Source organism: Bufo gargarizans, chromosome 1 (assembly GCF_014858855.1).
Source record: "Bufo gargarizans isolate SCDJY-AF-19 chromosome 1, ASM1485885v1, whole genome shotgun sequence".
Lineage (NCBI taxonomy): Eukaryota > Metazoa > Chordata > Amphibia > Anura > Bufonidae > Bufo > Bufo gargarizans.
Genome location: NC_058080.1, coordinates 659,065,282 through 659,084,789, shown reverse-complemented (window position 1 = coordinate 659,084,789; position 19,508 = coordinate 659,065,282). Strand labels below are relative to the sequence as shown.

Sequence of the window (19,508 nt, the reverse complement as noted above, 5' to 3'; positions counted from 1 at the left end):
CCAATTTCTGGAACGTGCATTACTCCTCTGGATCTATGGGTTTATACAGTATACGGATAAGTACCTGTACATAAAACAGAACAGTCTCGTTGGGTGCTAGGATAGGGCTAACCAGCCTGGCAAAGGGGCATACTGAAGTCTGCACATGGCATTTAGAAGTTTGCATAACACAGAATAAACTAGCCCTTATAAGTTGTAGGTTCAAATCTGCTGAAGCGCCACATGTCGACCACTACAATGTGCAACCGCGAAAAATACCAAGGGTAATAGAACCCGACAGGGAAAGGCACAGATGTCTATGCATAGAAAAATAACTTTGCCTTAAATAGCAAACATTGATACAAATATTCCAGGGGGAAAAAAATAAATAAAAATTCTTGTTGCCTTATTCTTTGTCCTGTAATTGCACTTTGATCGAAAATAGCCACAAAATGAGACTTAAAAGTGTAATATACAAATCAGCATTCTGTCTATAAAACCTTGTTCCTTTCAGCAATTAGGGAACATGGGCTGAATATGACCATCATTTTATGATCTGGCACCAACAAACAATGAAAGCAGCCATGTGAAGCTATGTCACAGTGAATTAAAGGGGATTTCCAGGACTTTTATACTGATGACCTGTCCTCTGGATAGGTCATCAGTATCTGATCGGTGGGGGTCGGACACCTGGGTACAGAAGCAGTAGTGCCATAGTGTTCCCTCAGCTCACTAAGCACAGTGCTGTACACTGTATAAAGGCTGTGCTTGGCATCGCAGGTCAGCCCCATTCACTTCTATGGGGATGAGCTGCTCCTGGGCTACGTCACCGATAAACATGACGTCACATGGCCTACAAAAAGCCGAGAGAAGGCCATGGCGCTACTGCGAGCGCCTGTGCATTCTCAAAAGCTGATCGGCAGGGGGCCCGGTTGTCGGACCTCCATCCATCAGATACTGATGATAGGTCATCAATATAAAAGTCCAGGTAAACCCCCTTTAAAGGAAAACAAAATCTAGAAAACTACACTAAATTATATTAAGTAAAATCTGTCATCCTGCAACATTCTGACGGTTTTCCTTTAGTTGCTGCTGATGTCTTGCATGTTTGTTTTTTTGTGATGGCCGAGGGATGTGGTTTAAAAGGGTCTCTCCGGGAATTAAGAAAATGAAAATACTTAAATATTCCTTTATTATAAATATATTCTCAAATACCTTTTATCATTTATAATGGCTCGTTTTGTCCTGGGAGCAATCAACAGGGGGGAAAAAAATGGCCGCTGTCCCATTAGTTCACACAAAACCTGTCCTGATCACACGAGGACAAGCAGAGCAGAGGAGAGGATGAGGCAGCTCTATGGTTCATTGTGGTGAAGTCACTTGTCTTCCTGTGTGATTAGGACAGGTTTTGTGTGTACTAAGAGGACGGCGGCAATTTTATTTCTCCTAATGATTGCTCCCTAGACAAAACAAGCCATTCTAATTAATGAAAGGTATTTGTGAATATATTTATTAAAAAATAATAAAGTATTTTCATTTTTAAAAATTCCTGGAAAACCCCTTTAAAGTGGGCAAGGGCTAATCATCTTATTGTCCTATTCCAGACAGGACACAGCAGGGAGGCTTCTGCTCCATCCTGTTGTCTTACAGTCAAAGGACAGTGGGGAGGAGGAAAGGCAAGATGGCAGAGCTCCTGGGACACAGAAAATATTTTTCTATGTATTTCTCAGTTTTTTTATGATACAATATAGGAAAAAAGGAATGGCAGAGATGAAGGATGGGAGCGCAGAGATACTTTTTATGCATTTGCTAAATTTTAGTTTTCCTTTAATCAGCTACCATTGTACACATACTAGACCAGTCCACATAATGGCTGCCCCCACTGAGTGTTGGTCACAGGTTCAATTCAAGTGGTGGGAAAATGATACCTGAATTTGAAAGTTGAAAAAAATAAGGGGGGGAGGGAGGTACATAACGCTGGACTGGCTATTCATATGTGTATAAAACACAGTATAAATGGAGGTCTGAATGCTCTGCAAATTTTGAATTTGTTACAAAACGTAACTATGTATTTTTTCTGGTACAAAATGGTGATTTAGATCGTAAAGTGTGGCCTCTATACAAACATACAGAATTTGCCAAATTTTAGCAGACTTTTAACCACGACTGCAGAAAACTTCAGTGCTACAACGTCCAAAAGATATTCCACAAAATGACTCCTAGAAAGTGCATTTGTATGCTCTGTAGTTGGCAGCAATATAGAAATACCTTCTAAACAAGTCAAAAATTTAAAATATATATTTATATATAAATCTATAATTAAAACAGCATGTGGAAGATTTCCGATAAATTAAGAGGAAAGTAGTTTCCTTATATCCCATGATTTACAAAAACATTAAATTAAAATCAACAGTCGGCCATGTATTTTCCTGTAAGAGAAAGAGAAACAAAAGTTAATGTTTGCAAATCAGAAGAATCATAATAAGTTCAGTAAAAAATGGTCGAACACAACTAATGAACGTGGCCTAGGCTAAGCTGCGAGAAGGCCTCGGCACTGCTGCGAGCCCGGTGCCTTCTCGAACAGCTGATTATCAGGGAGTCCCAGGTATCAGACCCCCACCAAACAGATAATGATTACCTATCCAGTATCTGTAACTTGCAAGTCCAAAATGGAAGAGGAAATTAACCCTGCAGGACTCTGCAGACAGAAAATCCTGCAAACTGATAGTGTGGGCAAATTAACATCCTGTTCGTTTCAAGGTTTAGTATTCATTTAAAGAGGCCGTCACCAGGATCAACCCTATAAAACCAGGCATATAGTGATAATGAAGAAGCTGGGTAAAGCGACACCTTTCTTTTGAGTGTAGGTGCTGCTGTTCAGGATAAATTAGCGCTTTTATTTTTATGCAAATTAGCTATTGGAGCACCAGGAGGCAGGCCTTTGCGGTTTGAGCACCGCCCCAGCGACTCCCCTGGTGTTTAATACAGATGCCTCCATTGTTAAAAACATGCCCCCTCCCCTTAGCTTGAGAGGGGCTAGCACAACTTATGTGCACCATATCTTATGCTCCTTGCAGAGTAACTAAAATGATTAGTGCAGACGCGCTGGTAACATCACTGAACCCGGAAGTGGAGGCCCCGTCTGCTTCATCTGCAGTCACCTCCACTTCCGGGTTCAGTGATGTCAAAAGAACACTAATCATCTTCTTCGCTGCTCAGCAAACAGCAGAAGACGTGGTGGCATGCGCCGTGCTAGCGATTCAGTGCGCAGGCACGAGAAAACACTAGACGTGAAGTCTCACGCTGTCAATTTAAAGGGGGGGGAGGGGGGGGGGGTGTTTTTAATGATAGAGATGTCTGTATTGAGAACCAGGTGTGTCACTGGAGTGGTGCTCAATCTGCCTAAGCCTGTCTCCTGGTGCTCCAATAGCTCATTTGCATGAAAATAAAAGTGCTGACCGCCGACACCTACACAAAAAAATGGTATCGATTTACTCCGCTTCATAACCCTACCCTACTGGTTTTACAGGGTTAATCCTGGTGACAGAGCCCCTTTAAATGAATTTCACAGTAATTGGATACACACTATATGGGTTATACATCTGTCGTTATAAAGCAATTTTTATATATTGTAGATATATATATATATATATATACACACACACACATATAATTATTAATGCAAAAGCACAAAATCTCCTCAGCTGGAAAGATATGTAACTTTATGTGTCATAAAGTGTTATTAGTCCAAAAGATAAGACCTGTACCTGTGCCAAACCTCTTCTTCACTAAGGAAAGACGATAGCCTGTTCCTACAAGTTCAATGTCCACTCCAGACAAGGTGCTTCCATCACTCATGAACTGTACAGCCAGCGTGCTAGGATTACTAGGCCCCTCTGATAGATCAAATTTTGCCCTGAGTGATCCTGATCCTATAACATTATACAAGAACGAGAAATCGATTTAAACAAATTCATGTACTTTACACTATATGTATATAAAACAAGCGTGACACCCTTATACCTCACACCATATCTGTCTATAATACTGTAGGAAACTATGTAATAAAACATACACCCAACATATGACCCAACAGCTAAAAAAATTCTGTACTCGCCTCCGTTTTCTGACTTTTCTGAAATCACAGACATTTTCCAAAAGGCTTTCATTTGTTCTGCATTCCTAGAAGAGAAGCTTTCATCATTAATACTGATAATTAAAATGCAAATCAATGTAAAAGAGGTGGCTACTGTTAGGGAGTCCTAGACGGCTGTCTTCCGGCACAGCTCAGTCCCATTGAAGTGAATGGGGCTGAACTTCGATATCAAGCTCAGCCACTGTATAATATATTGCGCTGTGCTTGGTAAGCTGAGAGAAGGTCGCAACACTACAGCGAGCGCCGATGCCTTCTCAAACAACTGATCGACGAGGGTCCCAGGTTGTCGGAACCCTACTGATCAGATACTGATGAGCCATAAGTAAAAAAGCCTTGGAAAAAACCTTTAAAGTGGATCTGTTAGGTCTCCTCTGCTGACAATAATGAATGAGAATGGATGAGGCGTCAGACACTAAATTGGCTTTGTTGGCTTAAAGGGCTTCTGCAAGAATGGAGAAGAAGGGGGGGGGGGGGGGTTTGGCGCCCACTTGGCTGGACCTGTAAAGGTAAACTTAATAAGGTGCTTGCTGGCGCTGGTTCCCTGCTCCTTCTCCTCCTGGCCTGTGATGCTCCGCTAAGCTCCCTTGCTAAAAACATCCGGTCTGACATCGCCTGCAGCGGTGACCGGCTCTCCTTACGTCATGACAAGCTTTACATCTAGGCCCACAATCACCAAATACATATCGTTTTCCAAAGGGAAGTCACAGACTATTCAAAGTTTAAGGGTGCAGTCACACGACCACGCCGTGTTTTGCAGATCCACAAAACACGGATGCCGTCCGTGTGCTTTCCGCAATTTGCGGAATGGATGGCCCATTATAGAAATGCCTATTCTTGTCAGGACATGCTCTATATTTTTTGCGGGGCCGTGGAACAGACATGCGGATGTGGACAGCACACGGTGTGCTGTCCGAATCTTTTTATAGCCCCATTGAAATTAATGGGTCCACACCCGTTCTGCAAAATTGCGGAACGGATGCGGACCCATTAATACGGTCGTGTAAATGAGCCCTAAGATGAACTGTCACCATTAAATACTTGCATTCTTCATGAAATAACTATACTGGAGCATCTCTTATTATTTTGTGTTGTTCCTCAGTTATTCCTCCTGGAATCACAGCTCTATACAACTTTGCAGTAACAGTATCATAAAGGGAAACATTTCCTGCACATAACAGTCTTTCATGGCTTTACTAATACAGTAACGTAATCAGCCATAGACGACAGACCATGGCCCAATAGTAAACTCTCGGAGAAGCCAAATACTGTTATCAGACCATATAACTGTTCGGGCAAGTTTTAAGACCATTGTAAAAGTTTATGATAAATCTGCTTTTGGAAGGATGCCTCTGCATGTAACAGCACTGTAGCCGACACAGGGCACACACTTTTAGCCTCAGTCATTTGAACTTGGGCCAATGATTGCTTTTGACGTTTATGCTGGCACATAGACCAAACACTGCAGACGCAGTGCGAATATAGGAGGAAGGACACCACTTGTATCCTGAAATGCACTCACCATACTGCAGTGGGAATAGACTGCATGTTTGTGACCCCTCCATCCACCGAAACCACAACTTGGATATTCGATAAAGCACTGGGCACTGCCATAGACTCTGGGTTATATTTGTAATCTAGTCTAACATCAGTAGTGTTAGGATTACACTTCCAGTAAGTGGCGAGGTTGAGAGGAGTGGACTGGATCCCATTTGAGGACACCTGGAATGAGAAGACACATTTTTCAGATTCCTGACAAAGCAATTCACATAAAACGCTTTATGTAAAGGACACTTGGCGCTAGATCAAGGTGAAGGGTCGACGCAGAGATCCTAGAATAAGCTGCAAAACATTAGGCCCCTATAAATAGTACTGGACCTATTTATTTTAATGATATTAAGGGGCACCAGCTCATGGGTTCTCACAGATGGAAACTTTCAAATGTATCCAAGACTTATATGAGTCAGAAGAGCTTAAAAACAAAAAAAATAATTAAAAATTATTAAAAAAATAAAAAAATAACCCATTGTTCTCCACCACCGATCCCCCCACTACTGCCATTCTGATGCTGCTCTTCACTTCCTGGCCTCAGCTTGAAACATTGGAAATGCCTAAAAAAACATGCACAACCAATCGCTAGCTATAGTGGTGCCCTGCCACTCTCTGATTCCAGTGGGACCAGGAGGTGAAGAGCAGTGAGACTGATGCAGTGCCAGAACGCACCTTTATCCTTACAAAATGTAATATCCCTGGAAAACACCTTTAATTGAAGACAATACAAAAAATAAAAGTATAATCAATGCAACTTCTAGTGGATCTAGTTCAGCCGCTGTACACTGAATTATCCCTGACTAGTACATAATGTATGTAAATATAAACGTCTCAATTAATATTAATTAGTAACCGGATCTTTCACAAACAGCACTGTCAAACCGCCCGGTACCATCAGTTCTTCTTTTGGCCAACTACATTTTATGCATAAAGTAAAAGGAAATACGATATGAAGATTAGAACAAGAAAGCTGAATATTCCTCTGGATAACTGCTGCGGACATGTGTCCCTACATCAACGAATACAATGCTATTCTACCACAAAGAGGGCACGTGTATAAAAGAAAATGGCGGCCACAGTGTGAGATCTGCTTTCCTGCACAATACTTATATCCTTGAAATGGGCATCTAAGATTACAATCAGGCCTCATGCACACAAACGCTGTTCTGGTCCGCACTCGAGCCGCAGTTTTTGCGGCTCGGGTGCGGACCCATTCACTTCAATGGGGCCGCAAAAGATGAGGACAGCACTCCATGTGCTGTCCGCATCCGTTGCTCCGTTCCGTGACCCCGCAAAAAAAGGAGATTTTTGTATAACTTACCAGTTAAATCTCTTTCTCGCTCTTCCTTGGGGGACACAGACCTTGGGTATAGCTCAGCTCCCTAGGAGGCGTGACACTAAGTAAAACTGTTAAGCCCCTCCTCCATCAGCTATACCCTCAGCCTGGAGATAGAGGCTACCAGTTGCGTGTCCAAGTAGTGAAAGGATAACAACCAATAACGGAAACAACCAGCCAGCAACCCAACGGGGCGCCAGACCATAACCCTGTAACAAAACTCAGAAGGGTGGGTGCTGTGTCCCCCAAGGAAGAGCGAGAAAGAGATTTAACTGGTAAGTTATACAAAAATCTCCTTTTCTCGCCCATTTTCCTTGGGGGACACAGACCTTGGGACGTTCAAGAGCAGTCCAAGAAGGGAGGGACCACAAACCCAAGGCGGACCACCACCGGAGCATCAGGAAACCGCTGCCTGCAAAACCAGGCGGCCCAAAGCAGCATCCGCTGATGCATGCGTATGCACTCTATAGAACCTTGTGAAAGTGTGCAGAGAGGACCAAGTGGCTGCTTTGCACAACTGTTCAGCCGAGGCCCGATGCCTCTGCGCCCAGGAAGCTCCGACTGCTCTGGTGGAATGAGCAGTGACGCTGAAAGGCGGAGCTCTACCCTTGGCTCGATAAGCCTCAGACACCGCCAGTTTAATGAAACGGGCAATAGCCACCTTGGAGACCGCCAAACCCTTGCGCGAACCCTCCGGAACCACAAACAGGGAGTCCGTGCGCCGAAAGGATCCGGTGACCTCCAGATAAATCTTCAACGCCCTGACCACATCCAGACGGTGCAGTTCCCGTTCTCTGGGGTGGGAAGGAGAGGGACAGAGCGACGGAAGGACGATGTCCTCATTGATGTGAAAGGCGGAGACCACCTTTGGCAGGAAGGACGGGACAGGCCGAAGCACAACCTTATCCTGGTGGAAGATCAGGAAAGGTTCGGAGCAAGAAAGAGCCGCCAACTCCGACACCCGTCGGAGAGATGTGATGGCCACAAGAAAAATGACCTTGCAGGACAGAAGGCGAAGGGAGACCTCCCGTAAAGGCTCGAAGGGGGCTGATTGGAGCGCCGAGAGCACCACATTCAGGTCCCAGGATGGAACTGGAGGGCGGTACGGCGGAACAGAGTGAGCCACCCCTTGTAAGAAGGTCTTAATTGGCCCCAGAGGGGCCAGGGGACGCTGGAGAAGAATAGACAGCGCCGAAATCTGTCCCTTCAGAGAACTGAGGCTCAGCCCCAGGTCCAGACCCGACTGGAGGAAGGACAGGATCGTGGGAAGAGAAAACCGGAGAGGTGGGATGCTCCGGGACTCACAGAACCCCAGATAGGACCTCCAAACCCGATAGTAGATCCTAGAGGACACGGGCTTACGAGCACGGATCATGGTGCGGACTACGTCCGCGGAGAAACCCCGTCGCGTTAAGACGGCGGTCTCAATAGCCACGCCGTCAAACGTAGCGAGCCTAAATGCTCGTGGAAGATCGGTCCCTGAGAGAGAAGGTCTTCCCTGGAGGGCAGTGGCCACGGTGCGTCTGCCAACAGCAACATTAGGTCGGCGTACCAAGACCGGCGGGGCCAATCCGGGGCGATCAGAATCGCGGGAACGCCCTCTGCCGCGATCCTCCGAAGAACCCGTGGCAGGAGGGGGAAAGGAGGAAAGACGTACAGAAGGGAGAATTCGCGCCACGGAAGAACGAGCGCGTCGGCGCCGTACGCCTTCGGGTCCCGTGCCCTGGCCAGGTATCGGGGGACCTTGTGGTTGAATTTGGAAGCCATGAGGTCCACGTCGGGGCGACCCCAGCGAAGACAAAGGGCTTCGAACACCTCTGGGTGCAGGGACCATTCTCCCGGGTCGATGGTGGACCGGCTCAGGAAATCCGCCGCCCAGTTGTCCACCCCCGGGATGTAAATCGCGGATAAGGCCGGCACATGCGCCTCCGCCCAGAGGAGAATGAGGGTCACCTCTTGCATCGCTGCGAGTGCCTCCCTGATGGTTTATGTATGCCACAGCCGTGGCATTGTCCGATTGGATCCGAACAGGGTGGCCCCTCAGTAGATGGGTCCAGTGTCTGAGGGACAGAAGAATCGCCCTCAGTTCCAGAATATTGATTGGAAGTCTGGACTCCGATAGAGACCAAACGCCCTGGACGGACCGGGGAGGGAAAACCCCCCCCCACCCCCGTAAGCTGGCATCGGTGGTAATCACCAGCCAGTTCAGTGGGAGGAAGGACCTCCCCCGTAGGGGGATATGCAACCACCAGCTGAGGGAAGCCCGAGCCAGGGGAGGCAGAAGAAAGGTCCTGTCCAGACTCCTCGGTGATTTGTCCCAGGCCGACAGAATTGCCCTCTGAAAGGTGCGGGATCGGAATTGTGCGAACGGCACCGCTTCGAAACAGGCAACCATCTTCCCCAACAACCGCATGCTGGTTCTGAGGGAAGGGCGGTGATGACGGAGGAGACTGCGAACAGACCCGCAAAGGGCCAGACGCTTGTCCGACGGGAGGCGGACCTCCGCCAACTCCGTATCCAGGAGCATCCCCAGGAAGATCAGCCGTCTGGAGGGGGTAAGAGAAGACTTGGGGTGGTTGATGATCCAACCGAACCGCGTCAGGGTCTCCAGAGTGAGTCCCACACTGCCGGATGCCTGAGAGAAGGAGGGTGCCTTGACCAAGATGTCGTCCAAGTAAGGGAGAAGAAAAACACTTCTTGAACGCAGAAGGGCCAAGACAGGGGCCAGGACCTTGGTGAATACTCGAGGAGCCGTCGCCAGACCAAAGGGAAGGGCGACGAATTGGAAGTGATCGTCCCCCACCGCGAAGCGCAGGAAGCGGTGATGACATGGAGCAACCGGAACGTGGAGATATGCATCCTGAACGTCGATTGAGGCCATGAAATCCCCTCTTTCCAGGGAGGCCACTGCAGACCTGAGAGACTCCATCCGGAATCTCTGCAGTCGGAGAAAACGGTTCAGGCGCTTTAGGTCCAAGATCGGTCGCACTGAGCCTTCCTTCTTGGGAACCACAAAGAGGTTCGAGTAGAACCCCCTGAACCTTTCCGTCGGAGGCACGGGGGCGACGACACCCTTGTCCATTAGAGAGCGAATGGCCGTGAAGAAGGCGGCCGCTCGTACGGGATCCCGCGGAGGACGGGACCGGAAGAAACGGAATGGCGGAATGGACGCAAATTCGATCATGTATCCGCAAGATACAATCTCGAGCGCCCATGCGTCTGAGATGTGGGCCCGCCATACGTTCCTGAACAGTAGAAGGCGGCCCCCCACCCGGGTGGGTGGGGGCGCACCTTCAGGCAGAGGGCTGCTGGCCTGAGGGAGCCCGTGTGGGCTGGGGCTTGCGCCAGGTAGATTGCGTCCGAAAAAACGGCTTCTTGCGTCTATCCTGGGCTGGGCCAGAGGAAGAAGAACCGGCCGCGGGTCTAGACCCGGTGGGCTTGCGAAAGGACCGAAAACGGGACGAACCAGCGCGACCGCGGGGGGCGCCCCTCGGCCTGGACTGGGGGAGGAGAGTACTCTTCCCACCCGTGGCCTCAGATATAAGTTCGTCCAGACGGGTTCCGAACAAGCGGGAACCCGAGAATGGTAGGCCAGCCAAAGAGCGTTTGGAAGCGGCGTCCGCCGCCCAAACCTTCAGCCAGAGTTCCCTCCTGACAGAAACTGCCAGGGCAGAGGAACGGGCAATGAGGGCACCCGCATCAAGAGAGGCCTCACAGACAAATTTTCCGGCCTGGACAATTAGTTGGGCTAAGGAACGGAGGTCCTGTAGAGGGACGTCCGACCCTAACTCCCGTTCCAGTTGCAAACCCCATTCAGAGACCGCTTTACCAGCCCAGGCGGAGGCAAAGACCGGTCTAAGGGCCGAACCAGAGGCAGTAAATATGGCCTTGGAGAGGGATTCCGTACGACGGTCCTCAGCAGACTGGAGGGAAGATCCGTCTTGTACAGGAATAGTAGTGCTTTTGGACAGGCGAGCCACGGGAGGATCAACCTTAGGCGGGGACGTCCACGTGGTCACAGAATCCGCTGGAAAGGGATAACAAATGTCCAGCTTTTTGGGTGTAACAAAGCGGACGTTAGGCCGGGTCCAAGCCTTGGACACCACAGAAGAAAAATCTGCGTGGATGGGAAAGACCTTGGAGGTCTGTCTGGGGCGAAGAAAGGACACGCCGGCCTGTTCAGAGTTGGGGGGGTCATCGTGTATGTGAAAGGTATCACGGATGCTAGTGATAAGATGCCCCACCGCGGACGCCAATTTGGACGGAAGCTCTGAGTCCATGTCCACGTCCGAATCCGCCAGTTCTCCCTCAGAAAGCGTATCCCTTTGAGAGGATAGACTTGACTGAGCTCGCACGCATGGCGGAGAGAGCGAAGCATCTGGAGAAGATGTGCGCTCAACCCTTGAACGTTTCTGAATATGCCGGGCCCTGGAAGATTCGCTGGGAGGCAGGGAATCAGTGGGGGCGGCAGAAACGGTAGTCCCAGCGGGTGCGACAGGGATTGTGGCAGCCTGCGGGAGAGGCGGTCTATCCACGAGACGGCCCACTACGTGGGTAAGGCTTTCCACCGCCTGAGACAGAGACCTAGCCCAGTCAGGGGGTTCAGAGGCACCGGGGGGCGCAGCGGAGAGCGGGCCCTGCACCGGGGCCTGACATGCAAGGCAATGCGGCTCAGATTGCCCACACGAAAAAAGTTCCTTACAGGCGGTACAGGCATGGTACCAGGGTTTGGGGGCACCCGTGGGATCTGACATGCTGAAAAAGTGGTCGTACCAATACAGAGACCACAAGGGATATAGCAACTATGACCAGGAGGGTTAGGAGAGGGTTAACTGTCCTACCAGTGCCTCAGAAGAACGTCAGGAGTAGAGAGGATCAGCAGCAGCTGCAGCAGCAGCAGCAGCAGGGAGCAGCAAACAGCAGAGAGCCTGCAGATCGCGCCCACAGAAGCCGAGCGATACACCAGGTGCTCAGAGTCCCCCACGTGTCCCAGCTTCCTGTCTAGGAGTGAGGAAACGCGGGAAGAATTCAGCAGAAGCGCGGGGAACAAGCTCCGCCCCCTCCAGCGCTTGAAATGTCTCCTGTGAAGGAGAACCTAACTCCGCCCCCAAAATGGCGCGCGCGCGCGTAAGCCACGCCCCCTGCTGCCGAAAAAAACTCGCAGGGCTAAGAAGAAGCAGGATGCCATGAAATAAAGGGCCCGCAGGCCCCAAGAGTGCGGCGATTATTCCCAGGTGGGTGACCTTCTGCCACCAACGTCCCCTGCCCCGCCGATGCCGGTATGGTCATGTCGGGCATAAGCCCCGCCCCCCGTTCGGAACGGAGCGGGCGGCGGCGGGAGGGAGAGAGGGAGAGATCAGCCGTCTTGAAGAGTAGCCTGAAAATGGGGGAAAACGGCGTGGGGGTGCAGGATACACGGAGGGGAGCTGGGGAGGGTCTGCTGGAGCGCTCAGAATGAGCGACCACGGGTGCCCCCCTTACCCAGAGGGGTACATGCTTGCCGATAGGGACGGGTATGGGCTGGAAAAGCCATCTCACCTGTCTTCACCCTCAGTTCCTTCCAGCAGGGTCGCCCCTTCAGCTACTGGCACCGCAGTGGCAGGAAGCTGGGAGAGGGGCTTTGCGTGCGGGCGACCCCCTAGCTGGCGGGATGTAGGGGAGCCATTGCTGCCCAGATCCTCCTATTGCTTCTGTGGGGGAGGCAGCAGTGCAGATAAGTTGGCACTGGCGCAGCTCACCCCGGGAGAGCAGAGAGGCCCAATGCGTCTCTGGTATTTCTAGGAAAACACAAAAATAAAATAAAATTACAACAAGGAGAAAACAGCCCTGCAGTAGCAGGGAGTGTCTTGCCTCCTTGGACACTAAGCTAAAACTGGTAGCCTCTATCTCCAGGCTGAGGGTATAGCTGATGGAGGAGGGGCTTAACAGTTTTACTTAGTGTCACGCCTCCTAGGGAGCTGAGCTATACCCAAGGTCTGTGTCCCCCAAGGAAAATGGGCGAGAAAATATAACATGTCCTATCATTGTCCATTTTGCGGACAAGAACAGGCATTTCTACAATGGGCCGCCTGTTCCGTTCAGCAAACTGCAGAAGGCACACGGGCGGCTTTCATGTTTTGCGCATCCGCAATTTGCGGACCGCAAAAAAAAATGAACGGTCGTGTGCATGAGGCCTTGCTGTGGCCCTCCTACGTATCTGTGCTATTGACGGTAATAAAAACGTCAAGTGAAAGGAGTTATATCAGGATACAGAAAGGTGGTTGATACCGTTTAGCTGCCAAGAGGCAAGGTACTAAGACAAGAAGATATAGTCATTAGCTATCCAATATCATGTTAATTAAATGGGTTGTGCAAGAATACTCTCCTGCCCCATATCCGAAAAATGGCATAGAGAGACGCCGCTGTGGGCTTGCAGGGACAGTTGCAAAGACAATTATGCGAGACCCTGCACGACATTCTCTTGGGCGTCAGACTGTCCCAGAAAGCTTCCAGTGGCTTCGCTCCACAACTGTCCAGGGGTACAAATTACTTCAGGTGTTGCTACATTGCATGACAATCAGAAGGCATATAAGTGACAAAGTACTGTACCTGATACTTTAAGATGTCTACATTATAATAAGCAGCAGAGGGGTTCTGCTCGGAAGACTTCTTGAGGTAGGCAGTAACTGCTTGCATATTCATCCAGAAGTCTTTGCAGTTGCTGTCATTTTGTGACGGATCGCTGCAAGAAATATATTTGGTCAGAATGTTTAACAGAAAAATATTTTTGCAAAAAGAAATAATAGAGTCCCCAGTGAGCTTGAAAGCCAGAACCCACTTAATGTAAGGTAATAGTGCCATGGTGCTGGATCACACCGGTGCCGCTTTGTATTCTTATATTCTCTAGGGGATCTGCTCGCGGCTTGGCCAGTCTCTTAAAATACCATAGCTTGGGGGCACTATCATGAGGAACACATAGCCTCATGATTCCTTACCAGAGTATCCCCCTTCAGCGTCCCCTCTGCACATGGATGCCGTCTGTAAACCGTGGTCAAGGCAATCAAGATGGTGGCAGACAGATTATTTACCAATGTGACCGCTGCCCAGGATGCATCCTATTCTGCGCTTGTTCTGAAGGCATTCAGATACATGCAGCAGAATCTTCTACATCTGTGCATGCTCTAAATAGGTTCAGTGAAAGCACAGAATCGGATGCACCCTGGGCACTGGTCACGTGGGTAAATCAGGTGCCCGCAGCAGCCATGGCAATTAAGATGGCACCAGCTGCAGCATCCACTGTTTACAGTGTCCATCGGCAGCAGGGGACACTAAACCAGGGCGCTCTGGTAAACTATGCTATTGCCCACAAAGTTATGGTGTGTTAGACGTTCTTTTAGAAAGTAGCCTACCGCTTTAGGGTCCATTCACACGACCATGTTTTGCGGACCACAAACCGTGGATCCACAAATCGCTAGTACCGGCTGTGTGCATGCTGCATCGCAGTGCCGACCCACTGACTTCAATGGATATGCAATCCGCTAGATGCGAGGATAAAAATAGGACATGTCTTCTCTTTTGTGGTGTGGCTTCATGGACTTGTAAGCACATTGAAGGGCCACAAACGGACACAGTTGTCTGAATGGACCTTTAACAAGACTGTCAGGTATATTAGAGGGAGTGTAGAATTCAAGCAAAAAAAAAAAACCTTTTTCCCGAAGCATCCTCTGTTGCAAGTTTATTCAGCACAAAATCCAAATTGTAAAAAGGATAAGAAAAAATGGCTAAAACAATAAGTTCAATGGCACATTTCAATTTCACATATGCTCCTTCCTCAGATGTAGGACAAATGGATTAGCCATTTTTATCCTATTTAAAGGGAACTTGTCCTCTTTAAATGAACAAATGACAAATGTCACAGAATCTTTTTCCCCATAAAACTATATATCAATCGCCTAAGCTTCTCCTGCTCTATAATACTATAATATGAAACCTTCAGCTCAAACACGTCAATGTGGACAAGGTCCCGTTTAAAATGTGGACTTTATGCTGAATATACTCGCAACATTTTAGAGGAAGTGCTGGAAAAAGCTAAATTTTTGCTTTTCTTCTACACTGAATCTTCTTCCTTCATCTGGATCCTGAAAAGCTTCTCCAGTGGCATGGACTACAGAGTCCAGCTAGCAAGCCTCATTCTCCATGCTACAGTGCAGGGATGTACAACCTGAGGCTCTCCAGCTGTTGCAAAACTACAATTCCCAGCATGCCCAGACTGCTTACAGCTATCAGCCTACGGCAGGGCATGGTGGGAGTGGTAGTTTTACAACAGCTAACCCTAGCCAACTCAATGTATATTAGAGGGGCTGTGATCCTTCCTTGAGAAACACAATATCCAGGCCACTGTTAATAATGTAGATTGTTCATTCAGGGGTAGATCAAGGGTGGATTTTACTTTTCTCTGGATCAAAAGAGCTTTGTGTGTTTTTTAATGAGAGGTGTTCATGCACCTTGCAGTCTCGCTCAGGTCTATGGCAGAGCCACTGATATTCACCTTGAGATGCCCATTATAGAATACCATAAGGACTCTATATCGTAAAGCATAGCATCTTTTACACAATATAATAGCATATAATAGTATTGGGTGTGGTGGATAAAACAAGGACATTAAGGGCTCTTTCAGTTGAACGTGTCCTATGCTGGAATCACGCTCCGCATGTGAGCATTATTCCCCCTTCTGGACACTGCTCGTTTCTCAGAAGCGCACGGCATTATACCGATTTATAATGCTGTGTGTCTCTGCATGGCCTTACTGTGGCAGATCATACTGACAGCATTATCTCAGTAGGATTCTGTAGCAGTATGGTCATGCAGACACACAGCATTAAAAAGGATTATACTGCTGTACACTCCTGAGAAACCAGCAATATCCATAACGGGGAATGACGCTCACACACAGATTGTGATTCCCGCACAGGACATGCCCATCGGAAAGAGCGCCAACTGAAATGCGTGTACAATGAACACTAAGCAACGTGCTTACAAGGCTCTGTAACCCATACCTGTATAGCAGCTGTGTATTTGGTAGAATTTGCTCGAGCTTGCTAGTGTTTTTCAACCTGAAGCAGAGCACTGCTGGAGATGGGTTGCTTGTGAACACTTTAATGATCCCAGTTGGAAATGACACGGTCATATCTCCAGTTATCTTCACAATGCACCTGGGGGGGTCACACAAAGACAGAGGAAAACTCAATTGCGTTAGGTCGTCTTATATTTTACTTTTATATAACAAAAAAGTTAGAAGAATGAACATTTATACCAAACCTAATCTAACATTTTTGGGTTGCATACACAATATACATGTGTGTACTGGACCGAAGGATCCAAAGACAATGTCAAGTAGGTCAGCAACATACCAGGCATTGCCCAAATACGGAACCAGCAAATAACCAGGGGCTGTGACCAGGGCTGGATAATTCATTACTGTCTTGTATAAAAGCATAGTAAACCACCAGCCAAGATGAAAGACAATGTAAAACACATGAGGTTTATGATGAACTATAGGGGGAATTTTCATATATGTCTTAATAAAAAAAAAAGAAAGCTCTCTCTGTGTACACACTAACAGAGAATACTATCAATCACTAATAACACCTCTCTCTGTGTACAGCCATCAGTGACTGACAGCTATCTCTGTATACACATTTACACAGAGAATGCAATCAATCACTGATAATACCTCCCCAGTGTACAGCTATCAGCGACTGACAGCTATCTCTGTATACACATTTACACAGAGAATGCAATCAATCACTGATAATACCTCCCCAGTGTACAGCTATCAGTGACTGACAGCTATCTCTGTATACACATTTTATTTTTGCAGAACCATTCACTTCAATGGGTCCGCAAAACAGAAGGTGTGCATTATGTTTCCGTATTTCTGTTCCGCAAAAAAGTAGTGCATGTCCTATTATTGTCCACAAATCATGGTCCGAGGCACCATTCAAGTCAACAGGTATGCAAAAAATACGGAAAGCACACGGAACACATCCGTATTTCATCTGTATTTTGCGGATCCATACTGTAGAAATTAGGGGTGCACCGAAATTTCGGCGGCCGAAAATATCGGCCGAGAATGCACCTAATCTGTTTCTGCCGATATTTTTACATATCGGCCGGAAATAGCGGGGAGGAGCTGGGGGCCGGTGCGTTCACTGTGCTCCGGCCCCCAGCTCCAGTAGTTATAAAATGTTGTACAATTAATAAGCATTCTATTAATTTGGCCCCCCTCTGCAGTATTACATTCAATACAGCCACATCCTACTCACAGGGCTGTGCTGGCCGGCCGGGCAGACGAGCGGCAGCATCACGACTGACGTCACATGCCTGCGCCGCCTCCTTCATTCAGAAAGTAGGCCGGGCACATGACGTCAGTTGTGACGCTGCCGCTCCTCTGCCCGGCCGGCCAGCATTAAGATGACAGCCCTGTGAGTATGATGTGGCTGTATTGAATGTAATACTGCAGAGGGGGGCCAAATTAATAGAATGCTTATTAATTGTACAACATTTTATAACTACTGGAGCTGGGGGCCGGAGAACAGTGAACGCACCGGCCCCCAGCTCCTCCTCCCAGTTCCTCCCCGCTATTTTCTATTAATCTATTAATTGTACAATGGGGGCTGTGGATGGCACTGTTATGGGGTGGGGGTCTGTGGATGGCACTGTTATGAGGTGGGGGGGTCTGTGGATGGCACTGTTATGAGGTGGGGGGGGTCTGTGGATGGCACTGTTATGGGGTGGGTGGGGGTCTGTGGATGGCACTGTTATGGGGTGGGTGGGGGTCTGTGGATGGCACTGTTATGGGGTGGGTGGGGGTCTGTGGATGGCACTGTTATGAGGTGGGGGGTCTGTGGATGGCACTGTTATGAGGTGGGGGGGGTCTGTGGATGGCACTGTTATGGGGTGGGTGGGGTCTGTGGATGGCACTGTTATGGGGTGGGTGGGGGTCTGTGGATGGCACTGTTATGAGGTGGGGGGGTCTGTGGATGGCACTGTTATGGGGTGGGTGGGGGTCTGTGGATGGCACTGTTATGAGGTGGGGGGGTCTGTGGATGGCACTGTTATGAGGTGGGGGGGTCTGTGGATGGCACTGTTATGGGGTGGGGGGTCTTTTAAAAGTATTTGGGCAAAAAGGCAGTTTCGGTTTCGGTCAAGGGGTATCCTGAATTTTCGGTTTCGGTTTCGGACCAGAATTTTCATTTCGGTGCACCCCTAGTAGAAATGCTATGCCCAGCCCATACTGCTCACGTGTTTGGTGATTAATAAGTTACTGTTTCCGTTCCGCAAAAAACTGATCGCATACAGAAACCATACGGAAATGTTTTGTGGAATAACGGAACGGAGGCGGACTTAAATCAGAGAAAAAAAATAATAAAATCAGATACGGAACAACGGATCCATGAAAAACGGACCGAAAAACAACAGTCGTGTGCATGAGCCCTTACACAGAGAATACTATCAATCACTGATAACACCTCCCTGTGTACAGCTATCAGTGACTGACAATTATCTGTATACACACTTAGGCCTCTTGCACACGAACAGTGTTTTTTTTCCCGTTTCCGTTCTTTTGTGTTCCTTATACGGACCGTATACGGAACCATTCATTTCAATGGATCCGCAAAAAAATGGAAGGTACTCTGTATGCCTTCCGTTTCAAGATAGAACATATCCTATTATTGTCCGAATAACGGACAAGAATAGTACTGTGCTATCATGGGCCAGCTGTTCTGTTCCGCAAAAAAACGGAATGCACACGGACGTTATCCGTATTTTTTGCGGACCACAAAATACTGAAAAAGCCATACGGTCGTGTGAAAGAGGCCTTACACAGAGGATGCACTGATAACACCTCCCTGTGTACAGCTGTCAGTGACTGACAACTAGCTCTGTATACACACTTGCACAGAGAATACTGTCAGTCGCTGATAACATCGCCCCTGTGAACAATGAAATCCTAAATGGCAGAGATTTAATGTATAAATGACAGTCTGCTCAGCATTGCCTGCTCTATAACATGCTACCTGCAGATTGCATTTCATGGTGACAGGTCCTTTTTAATTGAATTCTAACCATGGGACTGACATTGCAGACTTGTCAAATAGGTTCCACATGCTTTATCAGCCTCCCAAATATCATTCACTATATGGAGACTGTGCAGCCACATTCACATGCTCAGCTTCATTTTAGAACTCACCCAATAGTGATCTAGCAGGTTTTCATCTGATTAATATGAGGAAACAGGCCATCTTTGGGGTAACAGATTCTGTAAAATTTGGCCAAATGCCCTACGACTCCTGCAATTTCTCATCATATGTATCAATTACCAGATTGTGCAAGCACTACATACTCAGGGTGCACATAAATGATGTGTCCTGTCAAATCATTGACAATCAAAAGACTCAGATACCACTTTATGGCACAGTATAGGTCATCAATATCAGATCATTGGGG

At 48.1% G+C, this 19,508-nt stretch overlaps 1 protein-coding gene across 1 annotated transcript in view; it reads right to left on the bottom strand.

The window, feature by feature from the left end:
- Positions 1-1,431: 1,431 nt before the first annotated feature.
- FCHO2 (FCH and mu domain containing endocytic adaptor 2) overlaps positions 1,432-19,508 on the bottom strand; it is a 147,496-nt gene continuing 129,419 nt past the window's right edge. Inside the window, exons 21-26 of the mRNA XM_044276050.1 lie at positions 16,055-16,210; positions 13,608-13,740; positions 5,655-5,854; positions 4,097-4,161; positions 3,747-3,911; positions 1,432-2,408 (exon numbers count right to left, since the gene is read on the bottom strand). Of these exons, the coding sequence (XP_044131985.1) occupies positions 2,386-2,408; positions 3,747-3,911; positions 4,097-4,161; positions 5,655-5,854; positions 13,608-13,740; positions 16,055-16,210 (742 nt within the window). The 3' untranslated portion in view covers positions 1,432-2,385. The remainder of the gene's footprint in view (positions 2,409-3,746; positions 3,912-4,096; positions 4,162-5,654; positions 5,855-13,607; positions 13,741-16,054; positions 16,211-19,508) is intronic.